At 40.0% G+C, this 20,184-nt stretch overlaps 1 protein-coding gene across 2 annotated transcripts in view; it reads left to right on the forward strand.

Moving 5' to 3' along the window:
- Positions 1–16,961, forward strand: part of ranbp10 (RAN binding protein 10) — a 39,643-nt gene extending 22,682 nt beyond the window's left edge. Inside the window, exons 4-15 of one of the 2 annotated variants that reach the window (XM_084364521.1) lie at positions 2,678–2,845; positions 2,981–3,003; positions 4,680–4,864; positions 6,627–6,739; positions 7,071–7,179; positions 7,276–7,424; positions 7,575–7,785; positions 9,517–9,656; positions 9,862–10,013; positions 11,577–11,688; positions 12,075–12,216; positions 13,110–16,961. In XM_084364521.1, the coding sequence (XP_084220647.1) occupies positions 2,678–2,845; positions 2,981–3,003; positions 4,680–4,864; positions 6,627–6,739; positions 7,071–7,179; positions 7,276–7,424; positions 7,575–7,785; positions 9,517–9,656; positions 9,862–10,013; positions 11,577–11,688; positions 12,075–12,205 (1,493 nt within the window). In that variant the 3' untranslated portion in view covers positions 12,206–12,216; positions 13,110–16,961. The remainder of the gene's footprint in view (positions 1–2,677; positions 2,846–2,980; positions 3,004–4,679; positions 4,865–6,626; positions 6,740–7,070; positions 7,180–7,275; positions 7,425–7,574; positions 7,786–9,516; positions 9,657–9,861; positions 10,014–11,576; positions 11,689–12,074; positions 12,217–13,109) is intronic. The other variant, XM_084364522.1, reaches the window with a different exon arrangement.
- Positions 16,962–20,184: the final 3,223 nt, after the last annotated feature.

Consider the following 20,184-nt stretch of genomic DNA (forward strand, 5'->3'; position numbering starts at 1 on the left):
TATATAAATACATAGAGGTTGTTTGAGGTCAGACTACACGTTGGCTATACTGCATGTGCATCTTGCCATTGCGAGCAACATAAAGCTTCTTTCTCTTTTTGAATGCTTATTTGAGGTCTTATCAACTGAAAAGAATGACATGGTTACACACACTGACAGAGCAGACCTGAGAACGTGAGAGCCTCCTCATCTTTGAATCCCAACCTTATCTACAGATTCAAGCATCATGCTGATGTTAATGCAGTGATTTAGTAGACTCGGGGACTCCTGTTGTACATGTAAAGGAATGTTTAAATATATACTTCAAAATAAATATTTGTGTTGATAACGATTCATAAACACATTTCAGAGTTCTGGAAATTTCCTAGTAGGTGGGTGGTAACAACCGAGCAACAACATTTAAATTTCTTTCAATTAACCCTGAAGTTACCACAATGTTTACCCCACAATATGTTTAAAATCGCCCCAATATTATTTTAAAACAGTAAGCACTTAATATGAGCTGGTTTCTTTTAAAGGGGCACTGTGTAGTTTGGGCAAGAAATTCAAACTCAGAAATATTTATCTTTTCCATAACTGAATAAACAAACTGTTCTCAGAGGACAATAAGGTCCACAGAACACTGTGAGAAACTGGAAAGGTGGCAGGGTCCGCCAAGCCAGTATGATATTGTGTTGTCCTTCAAGGTCAGTTTGTTTATTCAGTTTATTCAGTCATGAAAACAAACAGAGTTTGTTTACTTAGTTTGTTTAGACATAAAAAAAAATCAGTCAATGAAGATTTTTCTCTTCTGATTAAAATTTCTTCCCCAGAAATACATAATGCACCTTTTAACGCATTCCCCGAAAACTTCGTCCTGGTTTCTGCTTAAGGTCTGCTTGCTCCTGTCTAACTTCCCCTAAGCAGGCTACTTAATTGAAGTGAGTTGTTGCAGCTGAGTTTCCTACTAGTTTATGACTAACTGTGACTGAATAAATGTGACTAACATGTCACCTTCATGTTTGATCCATTAATAGATAGTATATTCTCCTTATACTGTGTGTGTTGAATTGTATGCTTGTATGTAGACAAAGGAATATTGTATGTTAAGCTGAGCTTCTGTGCACTGATTCTCTAGGTCTGTGGTTTTCAACCTGCAGGTTGAGATGCACACTGTAGGGGTCACAGATGGTTAAAGGAATAATTTCCATTTTTGGAAAATTAGCTTATGCTCTCTTGCTGACAGTTACAGCCCCAATATGATACTGTGTAAAACATAAATAAAATAGAATGTAATAATTTTCTAATCCTCTTTGACATATGCTCATTTGAAAAGCTCAAATGGCTCAGTCCTTCACAAGGAGAGATGGGGTGAGGTTCATCACTTTGTCAAACACATGATTATATAAGGGATATTACTACAGGCACTACAAATGATTCTGTTTTTATTTACATTTTACACAGCTTCACATCTTTTTTGGAATCAGGATTGTAGATGAGGAGGGGAAAACGATTACCCTCGCTCTCCTAAAGGAAAAAGGAAAAGAAACATCTGCCTATTAGCAGCTCTAAAACTCACTAATTACCACGTTAAATGTGATTTTATTTATTTTTAATCCAGAATGTGAAAAACATTAATAGTTTTACAAGGATTACATCCTGTTACTACCTCTTGGCCGGACTTGTCATCCTGAGGTCCATGAAAGTGGTGTTGATCTTCTTATCCAACTCAGCATGACAGAAAGTGTATTTCCCAAAATGATAAACTATTTCTTAAAGAGATGAGAACTGTTGATTTCTTTTCCTGACTTTTTTTAAGTGGCATTTTGTCCTTTTAAAATATTTGCTACTTTAACCTCTTTAGACGGGTAAAAATCGGTCAAATGAAACAATAAATGAAGAAAAAAGACTCACTCTCATGTCTTCACAGGGGTCACAAACACATTCTGCTTCATTCATTAAACACTACACTGTCTCTCTGTTCCCTATAATTTGTATTAAATGACGTAGTGCTTTCCAGAAAACTTCCCTGGAAATTCTAAGGATACCACAAGCTTGAATAAAGCGTTACCATATGCAGTACACTTAGCACTATACTGATTAGTGAGATCTTTGCTCTACAGTCTGGCTGCATAAAGAAGTCACAGCTACATACACATGCATCAGTGCCAGCAGGAACAAGAAATTAGGGAGTTTAATGAGCGAATCATGATCATGATCCTCCTCTGCTGCTGAGTCTCCTGGTTCAGCCTCCTGTGCTGCTGTTCCTGTTGGCAGTGACTCACCAGTTTCTTACATAGACGGGATCCTCCTGCTGGTCATCCACAGCACTGCAGAACATGCCAAACAGTCAGAAAGTGTGTGTGTAAATTTTCATGAGACGCCCTGCAGGCAGTGGTAGTCAGATGGGAAAATCTGAGCAGCGGAAGTCAATGAGTAACTGTCTCCTCTCCGTCAGCAGCAACTACCGTTAAGAGTGACCTCGAGCAAGTCACTCCACCTCAGATGCTCCTGTGGGTTCAGAGACTGTGTGCTCGGCGGCAGCAGCCACTTGATGTGCGCTGTACTAAACTGAACTGGAAGCAGACAGCATGCACGCTGATCAACCTTTTCCACTGTTGTTTGGCTAACAACACATTTTTCATAAGAGGTCAAGTATAAAATGAACAAACTAATCCTAATCCTCGTCCTATTTTAGGATGGGACAAGCACTCATACGGTTACCATGGAGATGACGGCCACTCCTTCTGCTCCTCCGGGACTGGCCAACCGTACGGCCCAACATTCACAACAGGGGACGTGATTGGCTGCTGCGTTAACCTCATCAACAACACTTGCTTTTACACCAAAAATGGCATCAGTTTAGGTCAGTGAACATGCTGTGTGTTATATTAGATTCTGATTGTGTGATGTAGTAAAAGTTTGTCACTTAGTGCTTAGTTTAAAGCTTGAAATTATCATATAAACTTTAACTTAAAGTGTTTGTCCTTTTATCCATCAGGTGTAGCCTTCACAGACCTCCCTGTAAGTATTCTTAAACGTGCATCACATCCTTGCAGCATCAATTTCAAGATATACAAACTAAACTCTACCAGGTTTTTTTTTTCTTGTCAACTTTTTTATTGCTGTACATTCATTGACATACCTCTTTTAGTTGCCTCCATCACTGCCTCAGCTTTGATTGTGTACAGCCCAATCACTAGAACAAATGGTAGCAACGTACATTTCTGCAAATCACAGATATGTTGAAACTTTACATTTCTTTAGGTTCAAATTTCAATGTTATGTTGTGACAACGCTCTGGTTTGGTTTAGCCATAAAAAACACTTGGTTAGGGTTAGGAAAAGTTCATGTTTTTGGCTTAAAATACCTGTTTTGGTCACAAACACTGCTGGAGATGTCCTGACTTCTTGTCAAAAATATTGTTTGCCTTTTAAAATATACTGTGGTGTCATGCTTTCAAAGGTTGAAACACTGTGGTCCCTCGTCAAAAATATCCAGTGGTTTCTTACTCATAAATATTCAATTGCTGTCTCGAACAAACTAGACCTTCTCACCTGTAACTCTACCACCATCCCCTCCCCATCCCCTCCTCCTGATATGAAAGTGAGGTCATAAACATGTAATGTGAACGTGATATGACACGCTCTGCAGAAATGTCAATATGGTACGTGGCCTATGGCACGTACAGATGTAAACGCATCAGTGGTTTGCAGAAACGTTAACATTTTATCCTGGCGACTGGGCTGTCCTGTAACTTGGCAGCCAATGAAATACTCCAATTTGTCCTTGTTTATCTTCGGAGGGAAAGTTACAAAATGTACCTAAACAAATATCAGATGTCATACTTTTCCCTACACATTAAGCTAATATTATGATACCAAACCCATATAAACCGTATCATACCACTCCACTTACTAGTGACGAACTATATAATAATATACAACTGGATTTGGACCATGCGGGTCTATATCTAATTTAAGATGATGTTGGCAGTTGGATCGGAAACAGACCTTTTTTTGTCCAGTCACCGCAGTAAATGGAACATTCCCCTGAATAAAAACAGCCACTTTAACGGTTTTACCCACCAAATAGGTTTTAAGAATAGAACAGGAACTCAAAATCACAGCTGGCTGCTGGCCACAGTGGCTGTAAGAGCAGATGGAGGCACCAACCACTGTCAAACCTAAACAGCATTCAGCTGGGTGTTGGTGTTAATTTCACACCCTGTTGGTGGTTTTGTGCATTTACCAAAAGACCAAAGTCTAACTGAAGCCTGTAATCTAATAACAGCTTAGTAAAAAACAGCTTGCAGTTTGTGCTGTTTGCCAGTCTGTTTATGCGATGACAGTTTGACATTACAGGAACTTAACAAGCCGTTACCTGAGGCTTTCCATAACCAGCATTTTTTAAGAACATTTGAACATGTTCTGATAAGCATTTGGATCTGACTGCACTGTTTAGTGTCCCAGTTTGACAGGCTGCAGATAGACTCACAAGCTTGCTGCCACCATTAACTAATAACCAGCATGCAGATTATCATTGTTTTAAGATTATGCAACTGTGATGCAATTGTATTACTAAATAACTGGTCTAATAGACAACTCTATTCAGAATTTTAAAATGTTTTAAAATGCTATAAACAGTGCAGAAACTGACTGTTTTAACCTGAATTGTTTTTGATTCTTAATCTCTTCCAGCCCAACCTGTACCCCACTGTGGGGCTTCAAACTCCAGGCGAGATCGTAGACGCTAACTTCGGCCAGCAACCGTTTGTCTTCGACATCGAGGACTACATGAGTGAATGGCGGGCCAAGATTCATGGCATGATCGCTCGCTTCCCTATAGGAGAGAGGCTGGGGGAGTGGCAGGCCGTCCTGCAGAAGTAAGATTCAGTCCACACACCACCACAAACACACACACATACCTGTCACTATGAGAGCACACTGTTTCAAGTGATGCTACGGCAATATAGCCTCATCTCAAAGCTGAGATATGCAAGTATGTAGCAGCTGAACAGAAATAATTTAAATGATATGCAGCAAGAGCTGACAGTGTTGCATAGGACAAGGGTAAATAATACACTGTTGTGAATGACCACCGTCTGCAGGCTTCTATAGTGAGTGCAGATGGTGGAGGATGTGAGACAGCTAAAACCAACCAACGTATGAAGACATAATTCATCACATGCAATTATTCAAAAACAGATCTTGCTACATAAATTGTATTGTAACATGTAATTAATTTTAAAATTAATAACAATGAATAATATGTTTGACCGTCTCATCACTTGAAGCAGGGATTCCCAAAAGGATTACTTGAGAGAATTTTTTTATGGATACATCCATAATACACACATAATGAATCAGCTAGCAGTACATTTTGGTGTTTAAGGGCGCCTTAATTGTCTTGATTAAGAGTGCTTAAAAGCTCATTAGCAAGTGAGAAAAAGGATCAAATAGTTACCTAAAAGTAATGGATAAATACTTGAAATAATTAGCTACAAGTAATGAATAAATCGTTAAAAATAGATAACTAAAATAATGGATAAATCCACTCTTACATACACTTTTAATTGATTAAAAGCTAAATAACAACCAATTTGAAATGAATTGACGAGAATGGCACTCAGTAGAGCGCGCACCTCTGCCAAGGCCCAACAGTCCCCTTTTGTACTCACTCAAAGACACTAGCCACCTAAACACACCTGATTTTTTCCATTAGTCCATGCATTATTCCCTGAGAAATAAATGAAAATGTCGAAAAACAAACAATCTTGCAATGTTTATGAAAGTGACAACAAATTCCTGGATCCGTCCTTTTATCCAGACCAGTACCAGAAGTAAATGTGGTCTACTCTGGGCCGAGACCCATCCTCCATCCAAGTTTCGTGGAGATCCGTTCAGTAGCTTTTGTGCAATCCTGTTGACAAATCACCCACCCATGAAATGGACAGGGGTGAAAACACAACCTCATTGGTGGAGGTGACAAACACAACCAACATAACGGGTGGTATTGATTAAGGGGTACTTGAGTTCATCAGTGTGGGCTTTGAGGGTATATCTTACAAAAACACTGACGTAACGGATGAGGCTCCTGATATTCTATATTTGTCTTATCTCAACAACCAAAAGCAACAGAATCACTACTAAGTATTTTTCTGTGTATCTGAAGCCTGATAAAGCTTATTCCGTGGTGCGGTGAGCCACTTTAGTTGCACATTGTTAGATGACATGTTCCTTCATATCATGAGTCAACATACATTGTCCTGATGCTGGGAACCCTACTAGAGCACAAAATGTGCATTAATCTGCTTCTGAAAAAGTCCCCAATGAATACACTGTTTACTCCAGTGTGAGTAACGTTTGCTAAAAACTACAGTGCCCAGCTGTTTTACGAAATGTTTTAATTTTTAAAATAATATATCTATATAATATATATTTCTACAGATTTATACAGATGTATGTCTGAACCCATGGACCTTGGGCTTAGAGCTCACACTGTCTTAGGAAGTCAGAAAGTATTAGAAACTGACTAAGTTATTGTTGGTTTTGGGCCTCTCATGGGATTTGTCTTCTGTATGAATGTAGAGTATCGCCACACTCATCCTTTAAGAAAGTCAACCCTTTTTCATGTTTTGTCTCCAGTATGGTTTCCAGCTACCTGGTGCATCATGGGTACTGTGCCACCGCAACAGCCTTCGCCAGAGCCACAGAGACCATGATACAAGAGGACCAGACATCTATAAAGAACAGACAGAGTGAGTGAACAAACCAACACGTTTTTATTTCACCAATGGCAAATAATACATACGGGTCATATAATGGCATCAAAGAATGTTCTGGGCTGGGTGTTGTTGAAGTTTTTGTCCTAAACTAGCCAAATATTAGATATGGACTAAATGTATGTAAAGTATCCCATTCATTTGAAACAAAAGACAGTCCAGAATTAGATGCTGTGGCTTTTGTTTGTCCCTAATGACCCGTGGCTTCAGTGAATGATGGACTGTCCTCTTCTTAATGTTCGTTGTCAAAGCGAGGTTCCTCTCGATCAATATACGGTAAATAACAGCCTGTTTCTTTGTCTAATAGGAATACAGAAGCTGGTGCTGGCAGGACGGGTGGGTGAAGCCATAGAAGCTACTCAGCAGCTTTATCCCGGCCTGTTAGACCACAACCCCAACCTACTATTCATGTTGAAGTAAGTCAAGATAATGATCGAATGCAGGGCAAAGGTGCCGCTACAATAATTTAAAACAGTTTGTTTACCTTCGCCGATGCTGCCTTGCTTTTTTAGGTGTCGTCAGTTCGTGGAGATGGTGAACGGTACAGACAGTGAGGTTTGCTGCTTGACCATTCGCTCGCCCAAGTCCCAGGACAGTTACCCTGGCTCACCCAGCCTCAGCCCCCGCCACGGAGCCAGCAACACACACCTGCACACTGGAGGTACGAACGCTCACCTATGCTGAATATTTGTCCTCTCTTAAGAGCAAGACATTGACACAGATGGGAATGCCTGAAATCATCCAACAAAAAGAATCATTTTCCCACTCACTTTGAGAAATCAAACGTGTTTCCCTTTTACCCGTCACCCAGGAGCAGACAGCCCGACCTGCAGTAACGGGGTGACTCCCACCAACAAGTCAAAGAGCCACAGTGGCACCGGCAGCGGCAAATACCCCAGTGTGTCCTCTTCAGCCTCCTCCTCCACCTCCTCCTCCCCTTCCTCCGTCAACTACTCAGAGTCCAACTCCTCTGACTCCACCAAGAGCCAGCCACACAGCGCCAACAGCAACCAGGAAACCAGGTAGGAAGGACCGTCGGTGGTGTTATCTCCACAGCTTATATAAAACAGGTATGGTGCGGGGTAAAGGTGTCAGATGTGGCAGACGACCTCAATATATAGTTACAAATAAATACAGATTGAGGTTGTGCTGTAGTTTGGTTCAGTATTCTCATTTTTTCTGTTGACTGTGATTCATCAAAGCAGCCACATGGGATGGTTTAACATCAATAAATCATCACCACAGACATTAATATTTAATCACTGCAAGCAAATAAAAACACCACCAAGGAACATTGGCAGCATCTGTGATCCTGACACATTTCACTTTGCGTGCCACTGGATAATTCATAGAAGGAAATCAGTTTAATTGCTCGATGTCAAAACAGCAGCCATTTTACTTCTATTCCAGTTTGATCTCTTGCCAAGTTTAATGTACATGTGGTCTGTGATAGGCATCAGAAAACCTTTTATCTCAACTGACAACAGTGAGTGATATGGCCGTCTGTGTCTGTTTGAAATGGGCGGGGCTCAGTTGGAAAAAAGGTGACGTCACATCTTCCCGTGGGACAATCAGACTAAGGAACATTTGAAGTGGAATCTGGTGACAGTTGTGGCTTTATAACCAGCCATTTTCAATCAGATCAGATCAAACCACACCCACACAGTCTGATAAAGCAGATGGTGTAAAACTCAGAATGTTTTATCTGAACTTTAACTTTGATCATGAATATTTAATCTCTAGAAATCCAATTTTCAAATGACCAAACCTTTGTTGGATATTGTATTGAGTTGTGTACTCACATTATCCCAAATGTTTCCTACTGTTTAAACCCAGAACAGAGATATCCTCGTTTTTCCTCAAGGTTACAATGCATTTCATTTTGTTGACCGTTGCTTGAGGGGAAACATCAGGTGATGCTTCAGAGAGCGAGGAAGGAAGTCGGTGATCATGCCTTAAAATAACGTGGTTATGGTTTTTTTTACAACTCTGGTTTTTATGTCTCTGGCCATCATTCTGCAGGTGATGATAACATTTTGCTCCTCGACTTAAATGCTGAAACAAGTTGATGCAGCTGCTGTGCTAATAACAGCTTAACAGTGTACAAGTAAAATTAGGGACCAGACTGGGTTTTAGCTAATCTTCTGTTTAACCATACTGTCTAAATTACATATCTGGAAATGAAGAAAAGGAAATGGGGCTAAGAAAACAGTTTACTGTAAATATCCACAAGTTTTTGCAGAGCACTGACTTCCTTTCGTTAAAGTAATTGTGCTGTGCTACATGGGACACAGTTTTGCTGTGCAGGAGACTGTAATAAGGAACATTTACTAGTAGATTAGTAGTGTAGATAAAATGTGAAAACTGGAGACATGTCTAAACATGTCTGGGACATGTCTGGCTGGTTTCTTAAATTCTTGGCATTGTCTTGCTTTAATGGACTTCTGTTCTCAGGGTGTGTGTGGTGACATCATCGTGTCACCAGGTTTCCAGTGTTATTATGCCCTACCTTTAAAGATGGGCTACATTACCTCTGTCCAGTGCTACTTTGAGTCATAGTTAGATTTCCAAAAGAAACGTAAGATATTATTGTTGAAATATTACATTTTTAAAGGTGAAAGTCATCATAGGAATATTACTTAAGTATACGTCTTAAAGTATCAGATATTAAATGTACTTAAGTATCAAAAAGTTATTTCTGGCAATAACTATACTTAGTAAATGTGTGTGTGTGTGTGTGTGTGTGTGTGTAGTGACAGTGAGATGGAGATCGAAGCAGAGCACTATACCAACGGTGTTGTTGAGGGCTCCTCTGCGCGGATCATGAACGGCACATACAAACATGAAGAGATCCTTCAGCCGGACGACAACAGCATTGGCAATGGGGTCACAGGTACATGCATGCACGCACGCACACACACACACACACACACACACACACACACACACAGACCTCATTTGTTTAACTTCTCTCGTTCTTTATGTGCCTTTTGCCTGTTGTTTTTTTTCTTTTTCTCTCTCTTTTTTACATCCGACTTGACATTCAAACTTGTGTGTTCTTGAACTGTGTGTGTGTGCACGTGTGTTTCTGTTGCCAGCAGATGACGGCTGTAGTAATGGCAGACAACTTTGCGGAGGGAACCAGGCAGCCACAGAGAGGATGATCCAGTTTGGGCGGGAGCTGCAGGCGCTCAATGAACAGCTGTGCCGCGAGTATGGCAAGAACGCCACACATAAGAAGATGTTACAGGTACGCGCACACAACCGCACGTGCACACACTCTGGATTCCAACAAGCAGCTGTTGCTACAACAGATTAAAGTGATGCCAAAACCGGGCTGAAGAGATTTTTTCTGCTGGCACCAGTTAAAATCCTGGTCGCAGCATTCTGTACACGCTGATGTTTGATTTAGGATGTGCTGTAATAATGCAGATAGTCTCGACTGTCGTACAACCAGTGGCTTCAGTTCTGCACACGAGAGGGCTGAAATGACTTTGTACTGAAAGCTGTGTCCTCTGATTCATAAGCAGCCGCTCTGAGAACAAAAGAGTCTCTGGAAAAACAGAAACCTCATGGGAATGATAACGGTTTAGCCAAGAAGCCTGTCTGTAGTTGTTGTTTGTTTAAAGCAGGCCATTTTCTCAAGAATTTTGTACTAATTCCATTTCAACAAAGTCCCCTTAGAAATGGACACATTTCAAAGATGGACATTTACTTTGAATCACCTTCTCTGGAAGTGTTTCCTGTTGCATTATGTCATTTTAACCACCAGAGGTCAGAAAGACCAAGCACCAAAACCAAGTGATAGAAACAGTCCTGACATACTGTACTTACAGCTTATCAGGTTGTTACCCGAAAACAGCTGCCAATGGTTTTATATTGTAGATTCCACATGTAGGATTCAGACACGCTGTCTATTCATACATGAGAACCAGAACTGGGATCTGAAAGAGGCTAAAATAGGCAGAAAACTACAGTAATGGGTGTTAATACTCAGTGAGTTCAACACTACGAGCAACAGACATGTTTTATTTATTGTTGCTTTAATTACATGTAGCCTGTCGCATAATAAAAAACCCTCTCCTGCAAAGTCAGTCAGTCTGTTGTTTGTCGAGACGCTACGATGTACTAAAGGCGGTCAACACATAACCCTGACAGATTTTCTGAACTAAGTAAGTATCTGTGGGTCCCGTTACCTGACTGAGGCTGAAGTTATACTGTAGTTTGTCTCATAATGATGGAAACAAAATGTCAATCATACTGAAATTGCAAGAAATATATTTTGAAATGGCAGCATTTATTTGAGAAGCACTCCCCTCATGGCTACGTATCTAAATTACACCAATCAATAATGTGGAGTAATTTATCGATCCTTGTTTCACTTTGCCCTCATGAATGAATGGATACATGTAAGGAAGATCAATTAAGGGTGTCATGACCTGGCTTGTGAGCTGTGACAAAAGAGAGGAGACACGCGGTTTCAATGGAAAGGTTAAATAAACAAGTGTGTGTGAGTGTGATTAGTAGGAACTTAATCTACTAACTATGCTGAACCCCATTAAACAAGACCATGGCGCCGGAGGGATGAGGATGAGAGAGATCGTGTCGGATGTGAGTACTAGTCATCAACAACTGGGAGACTGGACGGGTGCTCCCTGTTGTCTTAATTAACCCCGCCTACAGTCCAGGAGACCATCACTAGGGCCAAATGACACATTAAAAGCCCAACCTAGAGAGCTGTAGAGTGTATGCTCTGCTCAGTTGTATTCATATGGGTCCCTCTCTTTGTCTGTCTGTCTGTCTGTCTGTGTAGGATGCATTCAGCCTGCTAGCATACTCAGACCCGTGGAACTGCCCCGTGGGCCAGCAGTTAGACCCTACGCAGAGAGAATCACTCTGCTCCGCACTCAACAGCGCCATACTGGGTAAAGAGCAGACGCAGACACATACTGTGTGTTATCCTGTATATGTTGCCCTAATTATACATACAATATAATTATTTTGTGTTATTAGTTTATACATGATATTTTGTCATTTTTAAAATATTTGACCTTAAACCATGTTCGATATCAACTGTCTTTCTTGATATGGATTAAACAATACAATATGTATGATTACAAGTTACATAGACGATTAGGACAAACCTCAGCATCGCTGTTGTCCCCTAAGTGTAGAAGAAAAAGACAAAAATAAGTAGAGTTGTATCTTTTGATATTAAAGTTCAGACAGACACTCTCCTGCTCAGACACACCATTTGATGCACTGTGACTTGTGTGTTGAACCCCTGCCTGACTGTGTTTTCCCCCTTCAGAGTCCCAAAATCTGCCTAAGCAGCCTCCGCTGATGTTAGCGCTCGGCCAGGCCACAGAGTGTGTTCAGCTCATGGCCCGAGTCCGGTCTGGTTCCTGCTCCTTTGCCAGAGTAGACAACTTTTTGCACTAGCCCAGGTCCAGGTGAGTAAAAACTGAGTAAAAGGTATTAATACCATGGCCACACACAGTACTGGTACTCTACACAATGGTCTTGGTTGTTAAAACCAAAGAAAATCACATTGTACTTCAGTCAAGATATTTCTCAAAACTGTTGTTGTTCTGACTATGGTTCTTGAAATCATTCATGGCAAGTGGTGCAAACCTCCTACAACTTTCCATATAGACCTACATTTTACATAAATCATTTCAAACACTTACCACATAGGTAAACTCAGATGTGAGCCATCTGGATTAGCTATGGTAGCTGACTGATCAGGGATTTACAAAAATAACACTTGTTACTTACTTTGCATTGCTTTTCTATGGGTTTCTTTTTGTTTGTTTTTGTTTTTCTAGCTCATGAGCTACAAAACTCCAAAAAACTGACAAACTGGTGTGCAGCTAGCTTGGTTAGCCAGCTTGATCAGCCAGGAAGTAGATCTCTATGCAGTTGGCTAAAAAGGCTAATCCAGGGGTCTTATTTCTTTATTTACTTTCTGTCAGACTTGCAGACAAGCGTTTGAAAAGATTTATGTAAAATGTGAGTGTTGTTTTTGACAGCTTAAGGAGGCTTAAGGAGGCTTTTCCTGTTTTTCCAAGTGTGAGGTTGGTACGACACATAGTCAGAATGGCCCAATTTTGTAGAATAAGAGCCAGATTGAAAAGTCTCAGAGTTTCACTTAATAATTTAGAATGATGATACTTATTGATTGATATACACTGATCATACAGTATATTAATTCAGAGGCAGAACAATTACTCCAAACCATAACAGGATATTATATCTAGGCTGTGCGTGAATATAAAAGCCATCTGTTTAAATCATGCCACATACATACATGATGATCATAGATGATTTACCCGTCTCTCCACAGGTTAATGTTAAGTAGCACTGAGAGAAGGCATGTCCAGCAGGTAGTTGTCATGGCGACGGAGGAAAGAGCATGCGTGTGATTGGTGTGTTTGGCTGTCCATCAGACCGAGCCAGCGGCACAGACAGAGGAGCGGAGGAGAGCGCGAGAGAAGAAAGCTTCCTTTTAATTTAGTATTATCAAATAAAGAAATGTGTGACACTATTTAAAGATAATTAATTATTATTCTGTTTATCTAGCCATTTTTATAGTTCTTTTTTGTCAGTTTGATGTGCTCATCCCGGACAGAACAAATTGTAACTCCCCTTTTTATTTTCTCTTCTGTTGTAATGGGTGGATTTTGATTCCTTACGATCAGTATTTTACTCACATTGTTGTTGTTCACCATATCACCGACCACAAAACCCACATCTGGTTACCACAGTGACCCTCCCGCGGCTATAGGTCAATTTAACTAAACCTGAGGTTTCTTTACAGCATCTTTAATAAGAAAAAGGACAGGCTCTGGGTCCTTTATCCTCCCAAATTATCCACTTGCAAGTTGATCCATGTCCTGAAATACATTCAGGAGGGCAAGCAGACCTCAGCATGAAGAACACCTCTGATTGTGAGAAGCAGATCATTAGCTGTGGTAAAGGCTAATACCATACAGTAATGAACAAATGTAAAAATGTAGTGCCCCATGTCACAGTAATGTTTCAAGGATTTGAGTTAACAAATTAGAAGCCAAAGAATGGGACACACGCTGAAAGAAAAACCTCACCCATGTAAAAAGAAAAAAGAAAAAAGAAAAGATAATTGAAGGGCCCCTGAAGAGGCGCACACTGCCAGTAACAAGGTGGTGAAGGTAATACAAGGGGACTCAATTGGTTTATCAGAGGTGTTGGAGCCTTGATTTTACTGTAGCAACCTCAGTATTGACCAATCAGTGTTGTTGTTGCAGGTGGGAGAGCTCAGCCCCAGCTGAAGCTACAACACCCGCTCTGGGGACCCAACCTAACACTATTATCATGGCCACCTTGATGCCAGCATTGAGAAAGTCTGTATCAAAGGCAGACTAACAAGCACAGTGTGTGTACGGCTAAAAGTCAAGTCACCCCAGGGGATTTCATTACTGGAGTCTGTTTTTTTAGCATGGTCCACAGCCTGATCTGTTCTGTGCTTGTGCAATTAAAGTCTCAAATTAAGAGGTGAAATCAACTGCCAAGGAGGAGGAGGCTTTTAATTTGAGGGTGCACTTTGTGATAATTGAATTACAGTTTTTATTTCATTTTGGGCATTCAATTCCAAACCACTTAAAGGTGTGAAAACAAGTTGTGGATGATTTGACTTGACTATGTCCTGCCCATAATTGGACAAGAGGACATCAATTTAGTGTATCTGATATCACTGTGTTGGGGTTTTTCCTTGAATATCATAATTAATGTTGTTGCAGGACCATCATTGCAAGAGACCAATCACACTTTTGTGATGTCATAGCTTTGCAACAGCTGCTGGTGTTGTTTCTAGATCATCACAATTAATGTGCTCCAAGACCAATCAAGGCTGCATTTTGAGCAAGCCGTTGTGGCTCCATGGATTGTGTACAGGACTCTCACTCAGGAGACTGGGGTTTGTATACTGCTTGGAAAATATTATGATACTCTTCACTTATAATTTAGTTTGCCTATTATTTTTCTGTTTTCTTTCAGTTTCCTATCGCTGTTTGGTTAGGTTCTGACAACAAAGATATCTGGTATTTTTGGCAACAGAATTACATGGTCAGATTTAGGCATCAAAAGTACCTGGTTAGATTTAAGCAACAACACTACATAGTTAGGTTTAGGCAACAAAACTATCTGGTTAGGTTTAGGCAACAAAACTATCTGGTTAGGTTTAGGCAACGAAACTATCTGGTTAGGTTTAGGCAACGAAACTATCTGGTTAGGTTAAGGCAACAAAATTACATAGTTAGGTGTAGGCAACCATATTAACCGGCTGGGTATAGGCAACAAAGATATCCAGCCAGGTTTAGGCAACAAAAATACTTAGTTAAGATTAGGCAACAATATTACCTGGTTAGGTTTAGGCAACAAAAATACCTAACTTTGATACAATAAGTTGAAAAATAGAGCTTTGTGATATCATGTTCGATAACACTTGTAAAGATTGACACGACATTGAGCATTGGGCATAAAATTTCAGATTTTTATTAGAAGATGAATATGACAAGGCTTGTGTACTGTGGGTCAAAAACAACAGGATCCAGATTAATTACTTGGGAGGAGACAGGGCTATGCACCAGGTGCATTTGTTGCTCCTGTAGAGGAAAGCAAAAAATGCAGCTGGTACCGGTGTATCAATAGTGCAAAAAGTGAGTATTGAAAACATTTCAAATATTCTGAATTGATAAGTGTAGATTTATCAATATTTTTGACAACACTGAAACAATCCCTTCGACAACATGTAACAAAGGATATGTTTTTTTTTCCAGTCTTTTTGTGCCATTCTCAAAGCTGTGACATCACTGTAACCTTATTGGTCAATGTTGGTCCTAGAGCAGCATTAATGTGATGTTTTAGGAACACCAACATGGTGGTATCTGATCGTGCTGGTAAACATGCAGCCCCAAACCTCACCTTTGTTTCAGAGTGTTGCTCAGTGTGTGCAATAACTGAAAAAGATGGAAAGGAAGGGTCTTTATATTGTATAGGTTTGCTGCTGGCTAACATAAGATTTACAAAGTAGCCCCCTTTTTCTCCCTCTTATGGAGACAAATCAGTAGTAACAAAAATCTACCAATTCAAGTAGCCAGCCACTTTGTATGCAGTGTGCAAGCATTCGATATCAAATAAACAAAAAAGACATTATGACATGAGTAATTGTATCGGACACAACTGTATTCTATTTCCATGCGCATCAACAATTGGATTTCAATTACACTTGTTTTGTTCCGTCCCTTTGCTTTATCTCAAACAGTTTAATTTTTTGTATTTACACTTGTTTTCTACCCAATAGCACTGACTGAATATTGTCTGACTCGTGTGAAGCTGTCGCTCCGGCTGCTTTGTTGTAACCTGGCTAATGGCTTGTGGATCCACCCTGAAGTGTATATTTCCATTTATAAGAGCATCTATGGTAGAGACATATGGAATAATGTAATACTGGAGATGTGTGTATGCACTGTGGGGTTTACTACAGGGTATGTGGTCACATTTTTACCGAGCTGGTTTTTATAAAGACCTTCTGCTATAATGGTAACTATTCTAATAACACGTACAGTACACTCACAACATCTGCTTCTACAGCTTTAAAGGACTTCTGTTACACACTTCTACACACACACACACACACTTCTACGTGAAAGAACAACCTCTGTTGCATACCTGTAGGGAACGAGTCTCCCAGCTGTCCTTTGTGTTTGAGCCTGGGCTGCGTCTCAGCACTGTTACCACGCACCCTTCCTCTTATCCCTGCATAGACATAGCCACTGATGTGATCAGTGATTGTTTTAAGGAAAGGAGGGATGTGAACAGTTTTTGGAAATGGGCCTGAGGCCTCTGAAGCCACATGGACTTCTTTGAGAAGAGGCCAGAGAAATGGATTTGGGCGTCGCTGTGCACAATTGACTTCTATCATAATTTTAATTTCATATTTTGACTTTTGAGTTTTAGCAAAAAAAAAAAATGAAAAAAAAAATTGTGAATTGAGTTACCCTCTACTTAGCATGACTTTTAAAACCTTTAAAATGATATAAAAAAGGAAAAATGATAATTGAAAAAAATACCTATGTACTGGAAACATGTTAAAAAAGAAATATTGTATTCTGTTTAATTTTGACAGAATTATTTTTATTAAAATACATCCATAAGCATACGATTGTTCTCCTGTTTTTATTTGTGTGTGTTCTCATTTATTTAATCATTTTTCCTCTTACAAGGCGAATGTGAACTGCAGACTGTAAACTGCAAAGTGGTGAATAAGTGACTTGTCCCTCATGTTTCAAGGATATCCACCCAATGCATGTTTATAAGGAAACATACTGCATAAGATTTATTATCTTATTCATCTCCAGTACATCAGTTTGAAGGTACAATCAAGTATCAGCTAGGGCTGGACAATATATCAATATTACATCATTATCATATGTGACTGATTGTCTTACATTTTGGATATTGTTATACGATGTAAGCTTTACAGTAAAGTGATGTAATTTTTGCACTTACCAGACTATTCTATGTGATCTAATACTTTCCTTTACCTTTCCTTACACCCATTATATCCACATCACTCATGATTATTTATCCGAAAAGTCTCATTGCATTGAAGGTGCAATATGTAAGAATTGACCACCTGTTGAATCCATTCACAAAACAGAGGGGCCATCACCAGAGTAACTGCTAATTGCTGCTAACTGTAGCTGCTGTTGGCTAGTTAGCTCAGTTAAACGTGCAGCTAGCAGTCCAAACTGTGGGAGTGTTGGTGCTTACACTGCCAGAACGTGAGCTTCGCACTGGGACACGCTGGGCTAGCTGGTTAGCATGCTAACATGGATGGGGATCATCCCTATGTTCCCCAGGTCCTATGTTCCCCGCTGTTAGGTTGGGTTAGGGTTAGATTTCCCCGATGAGGGAACATATGACCTGGGGAACATAGGGTAAATTTAGACATCCAGTAGCAGCGTAAAACTTACAACAAACATGACATGAAACGTCTGTCACATCTATCATCTAACAAACCTGTTGCGGTAAAACCACAAGCACTGAATTTAGGTTGTGCAAATGAAACGGGTTGAAACAAATTGAAAAATGAGTCCATGAACAGAGGAAACAAGTCTGTGCAAAACTTGTTCATGTAAACTGGCATTAAGGGTTCAAGTTCAAAAAAGCATCTGTCTGTCTGTCTGTCTGTCTGTTCCCCCCTGCCATAACTGAGAGTTGTTGTACAAGCTAATGGCCAGGGGGACGAAAGAGTAAATCCATATGGAGAGCAGTTTGTCTGTCACCAAGCTCCAGCTCTGTGCCCACCACAGAGCCAGCCCTGCTCACCAGTCTGTCCAGTACACCACAGCATAGAAAAGGACACTGGCCACCACAGACTGGAAGAAGTAGACAGATATCACAATACATAGACGTCATGATGACAAAGCTGTTATTTCTTCACATTCTGTGGATAATTTTAGTTAATCTTTTAATGTTTTCAACTAAAGGTTCTTACATATTGCACCTTTAATATTTTGTGAAAATACCAACAGTCATTCCCAAGATATTGTCACAGTATCAATATTGAGGTATTTGGTCAAAAATATTGTGATATCTGATTTTGTCGCCAAATCCTAGCATTTATGAAGTGCTTTTGAGGAGATTTAAAAATATTGTGGATCACTAATATAGCTTAAAAATATTGCATTATTATTTGAAGGCCGTATTGCTGAGCTCCAGTATCAACAACTCAAAAGCATCAACAACACTCACCATGTAGCCGGAACAGAAAAAAAACACTTGGTAAGAAAAGTCTTTTTGCCACAAAATGAGAATTAACTCAAAAGTCATAATGTTAAAATTGGTGACGAGAGCAAGTAACTGCTATTAGTCTTGAGCCATGGCCTATTAATGTACAACTTGTAAGTGTGAGAGTGAAAAGACTCTCCTCAACCTCACACTGGTTTGGATGAGGCCATTATAAGCTTAAGAAGGTTTTTTTTAAATTATAAATATAGGTGTTTCTGTGCAGGCTCCTTGATCGTCAGGTTAATGAATTGAAACACTGAATAATAAAACTGTTAATACTTCTTCTGTAGACACCACTGGTAAGATGTAAGTAAGATGGATATGATCAGTGTTACTCTTGTTGTTAACTACCACACACGATTCACTGCTGACAGCTTTAATTATACGGAATTGTACAGATGTGATAATTGTGATATTTCCAGTGAAAAAGGTGTAATCTTGGCAAAATGTCTAAATAAATAAATAAGCATGGAAATGAACAGTTCTGTCACTAACTCAAAGTACTGCCTCTTGGCATGTTTCCTGTCTCTATACCCTGGTCTCTTGGCCTCACCAGCCTGGACTTGAACTGTGGGGGCGTCGCACCAGGCGCAAAGGCCACAACAGACTAGAAATAGGATTTTTTTTTAAAAAGACAGATCTCATTTAAAAACATGACTTTAATAATCAGCCTCCAGCAGGTTGGAGGCTTGCTGACAACCTCAATTGTCTGAAATAAAGTGTTTTTAAAAGACTTTATCTGCTACAACTATCTATACTGCCTGTCAGATGTGAGGTCCTCGTCAATAATGCATGGATCCTCCTCCCCTGGAGGCTGATTTGTGTGTCATTGTTGATGATGTGTACTGTGTTATTTTGACCAGTGCTTAAAGGGTAACTCCACCAATTGTACACATTATAGTGTGTTTACAGGTCTTGGGGAGTATTGCTTCATATGTGGTAAATGTAGTATAAAGCCTTTTGTGGCTCCAGAAGAAGCTGCATGTGATCTGATAAATTGCCTCCAGTCATGTCACTCAGTGGCTAGGTTGCATTATGGGTAATGTTGGCACCAGATTTTGAAAATCAGTCCACTGCACTGAACTACTATATCACTGTTGGACTCATTATGGACAGTTTAAAAACACATGACCGACCCACCAACCAACCTACTAGATGGTAGGTCACCTGATGACAGACCTCTGAATCACTGCTGATTATTTTAGTGATTCAAATTGTGGGAATAAAAACAAATCGCAACTCAGTATCATCATGAGGCGAATTAAGCTCACTATGTTATGTAATGTTCATCAATTGACTATGATAAATTGCAGACATGACTGTGCTCTATGGCACTTACTGTAATGGAGCACTTTCTGAGGTATAATATATGTATCAAGGAACATATGGAGTAAAGTGCCTCCTGAATCATATTGTAGTCCATAAGTGTGACGGCAGACTCAGATCATTTGCATCCCATTGCGTTACACTTAACTGTAATACAATGTTGTCACAGGCCTGCTGTTGTGTAGATGTTTGTGTGCCTGCCTCGTGGCAAAGAGACGTCACTGTATGGAAATAAAGTTAAGTTGATGTTAGCTGTGCTGGCA

The sequence above is a fragment of the Pagrus pagrus genome (assembly GCF_965226575.1).
Source record: "Pagrus pagrus genome assembly, chromosome: 10".
NCBI classification, from domain to species: domain Eukaryota; kingdom Metazoa; phylum Chordata; class Actinopteri; order Spariformes; family Sparidae; genus Pagrus; species Pagrus pagrus.